The sequence below is a fragment of the Scomber scombrus genome, chromosome 13 (assembly GCF_963691925.1).
Source record: "Scomber scombrus chromosome 13, fScoSco1.1, whole genome shotgun sequence".
In the NCBI taxonomy this organism is placed as follows: Eukaryota; Metazoa; Chordata; class Actinopteri; order Scombriformes; family Scombridae; genus Scomber; species Scomber scombrus.
In genome coordinates this window covers 2,547,532-2,550,767 of record NC_084982.1, presented here as the reverse complement: position 1 = coordinate 2,550,767, position 3,236 = coordinate 2,547,532, and the positions used below count along the sequence as shown (strand labels likewise).

Here is a 3,236-nt window from a genome sequence, read left to right as displayed (position 1 = left end):
TTATTTTTTTCAAAGCTTTAAAAGTGCGGACATGCATTAAAACTAATAGCTTTTCTTTGTCCATTTGTGAAATAAAGACTAGCAAATCCTCTAAAGATGCAACATCTTTTTGAACTATCTTTCCAGGACTAATACACAGTTAGGGCTACAGTAAAAGACAGACAGATCTCCCAACAGACGCAATGCCCAGTCCTCCACCAGAAAAGTAAAATGAGCGAATAAACCTCAAAAAATGTTTGGCCCATAAGCCTGAGGCAAGTGTCCTGCATTTCAGGTCATTTATGCCTCCTTAGTTCCTGAGCCTCTTGTAAAAGACAGCTGCAACACATAGGGCAACAATGCAAGCAAAGGCAAGGAGGCCAACGGCCACTCCAAGCCCAACAGCAGAATCTTCTTCTTTATCAGCGATCAGGGGCTTCTCTTTGGACTCGTTGGTGTCGATTTTGGTGACGATCTCCGGAGAGGTGATGGTGTAGGTCCTGGTTATACCCTCTTCGGTTGTATCCAGGGTGCTCCTCTTCCTCCTGTTGTTACACTGCTTGAATGTGCTGCAGGTACTCTTCTCACAGAGCCGGGTGATGCAGTGGAGGTAGTAGGTGGACACGGTCTCATTCTGCTGCTCGATGAAACGAAAGGCCGGGAAGCGGAAGCGGGCAGTCTGGCTGTCTCCGTTCTCGATCATGGTCGTGAACCGGTCCTTGGAGCAGGGAACAAAGAGGTTAAAGAAGCTGGAGTTGGATGGCAGCTGGGAGATGGAAGCATAGCACCTGTCAAGCAGGACATGGTACTGCCCTGTCAAGTTGGTGGCCTTGACCTCGACATACACACTGGTCCTCAGCTCAATCCCCAGCTGTGGAATGACCATCGGTCTGGTGTAGTTGACATCGCTGAACAGCTTCATGCTCAAGGTGCTGATGAAACTCCCATTGTTGTCCTTAATTGAGACAGAGGAGGCTGACACATCAACCTGGGTGTTGTTGATCAGATACTCTAAGGGGTAGGCGCAGGAGTAGTAGTACTTCAGCTCAGCGTTGTAAGTGATTGTGCCTGTGGTGGGATCGACAGACCGAACAACACCGCTGATGTTGACGGTCTGGATGTTGGAAAAGTCAGAAAATATGCCTGTCCCAGCAGCACTAGTGGTTCGAAATATGCTTCCACAGGCATGAGTCATATTCAGGGGGAAGTTAAACCGAGCAACAGGTGGTGACACAGAATCATCAAGGGTTGCTCTGCAGACTGGGTCCAACATATGGTTCAGGATCAATAGTGTCTCATTGTAACCAGTGTAGATAACTGGGCAGATTTGGATTGCCAAATCAATGGATGAAGTGCCACACTTCACTGCAATGTCATTGAGCTGTGGCCGTCTTCCTTCTGTTCCACACTCAGTCAGCAAAAGCTGACTACTTCTGGCTATCAAGGACAGTAAAATTAAAAGAATCTTCATGGTTGTTCTTTAGCTTTGCCTTGGATTTGTTGATTCTCTGCTAAAATCTTGACTCTGCTGCTGAGTGTTGGTAGATCTTTGTTTGAAGTTATTGGGCTGTCTTCAGGGGTCTTTATAGGTAAGTGTGTCCTCTGGGATTGGTCCAAAACGAGGTCAAAACACCTTACTATTTGTGAACAACTGTATTGTATTAAGTAGGAGAGCTCCAGTTTGGACCATATCCTAAGGGCAACAACAGAAACCTGAAGCATTGGGGTTGTCTTAAAATACAGAGACACTGGCCTTGTTCCTTTGTTGAATATGCTTTCAAATATAGTTTTCCAAGCCCCTTCATAACAAGCCTTCATGAAGTGTATGAACATAACACTATATGGGATGAATTCCTGAGTAACATATACAATGCTGTAGAGGTTCTTCTATCCGGTTTGAGCCCCAGTAGCTTCATTAATGACCCAGTTGGGATCCAGTGGAGCAGGCGGTGACTCACTAGATTAAGTCACTTTGCATGTTATTCATTCTGACATTCTTCCAACATTAATACCAACACATATTGTAGTGGCAAAGGGAATAATATTTTTTTATTTTGATAAAGATTGAAAGTTCAAGTTCACATATTTCAGAATGTTTCAGAAAGTTTATTTTTTACACAGTTCATTTGTACTTCTCAGGAGTTCATTGGGTTTGCACTAGTGTATCTGTTCTCATCAGAAACACAATTCTGACAAAAAGTTTTGGAACATTAAAGAAAGCCTTTCACTTACTGCTTAGTAACAACAATATTAACCATATAAAGAAGGTGTGCAGATTTTGGCATCGTGTTAATGTCAGATATGGGAGGCGCATCAGTCTATTATGTTGTTGAAAAGCACATATTGGTCAGCTATTGTTTCTAGCATATATTCAGAGGCTGGTGATGAAAAGACATACTGATCCTGCAGTGTATTTTAAAGGTAATAGAATCTCACCTGTGACAGCAGAGACAAAGATAGTAATTCTTACCGAATCATGACATAGACCAGGCAGGGCCACAATAGCATTGCGTTGAACTATCCAAACGAAAATCCAATTCAAGTACTTAACTAAAAAAAGAACAATATTACCTCCAAGAAAAATGTACATTGTTTCTACATTGACATTTCATGTTCAAACTCTATTTGTTGATTTAGTACACACATTACTGACAGTTTTAACTTGTACTTCTTGTTTGAAGTTAAAGACGCCAACACTGTCAGGGTTCACGTCCAAGTTCAGTAAAGTTACAAGATACTTTTGATTGTTAAAAAGTCCACAAAAAAGCAAATAATAGCGATAATTATAGATATTTTTAATTCAGACAACACTTTTTTCTATCATCTATCAATTTTTGTATCATCAATTTTGAGCAAAATTGTGTCCATTTTGACTATTAGGCAGCCTATTGACTATTAGACTTTTAGCATACTGGTTGCTTGAGTTAATAAAGTTTAATAACAAAAAATAAATAATTTCATTTTATACCGTATATTAGTTTTATACAACATGGCCTACCCTTACAGCTGTACTTCTCCAACTTTTTGTGCATCTTATGAATACAGTAATTGAGTGATCAAAAATTTAATGATACTGAAAATGAAATATAATGTTTGTATAGTATGTCAGTATGTCAAGTGATTGGATGGTGGGGAAATGTAGTTGAAAGTTAAGTAGGCCAAAGAAGCATGAGCACTGAGCATGTCACTCACCACTTGTTGCATTTTGCCACAATGAGGTTTTCATCATGACCCACTACTGTATTATCTATTATCTA

The 3,236-nt window shown here is 40.6% G+C and overlaps 1 protein-coding gene across 1 annotated transcript; it reads right to left on the bottom strand.

Annotated features, from left to right (window-relative positions):
* Positions 1–289: 289 nt before the first annotated feature.
* LOC133993379 (zona pellucida-like domain-containing protein 1) lies at positions 290–1,441 on the bottom strand. The gene has a single exon (XM_062432298.1). The coding sequence runs from the start codon at positions 1,250–1,252 to the stop codon at positions 290–292; it is 963 nt and encodes a 320-aa protein (XP_062288282.1). The 5' UTR covers positions 1,253–1,441.
* Between the last annotated feature and the right edge of the window lie 1,795 nt (positions 1,442–3,236).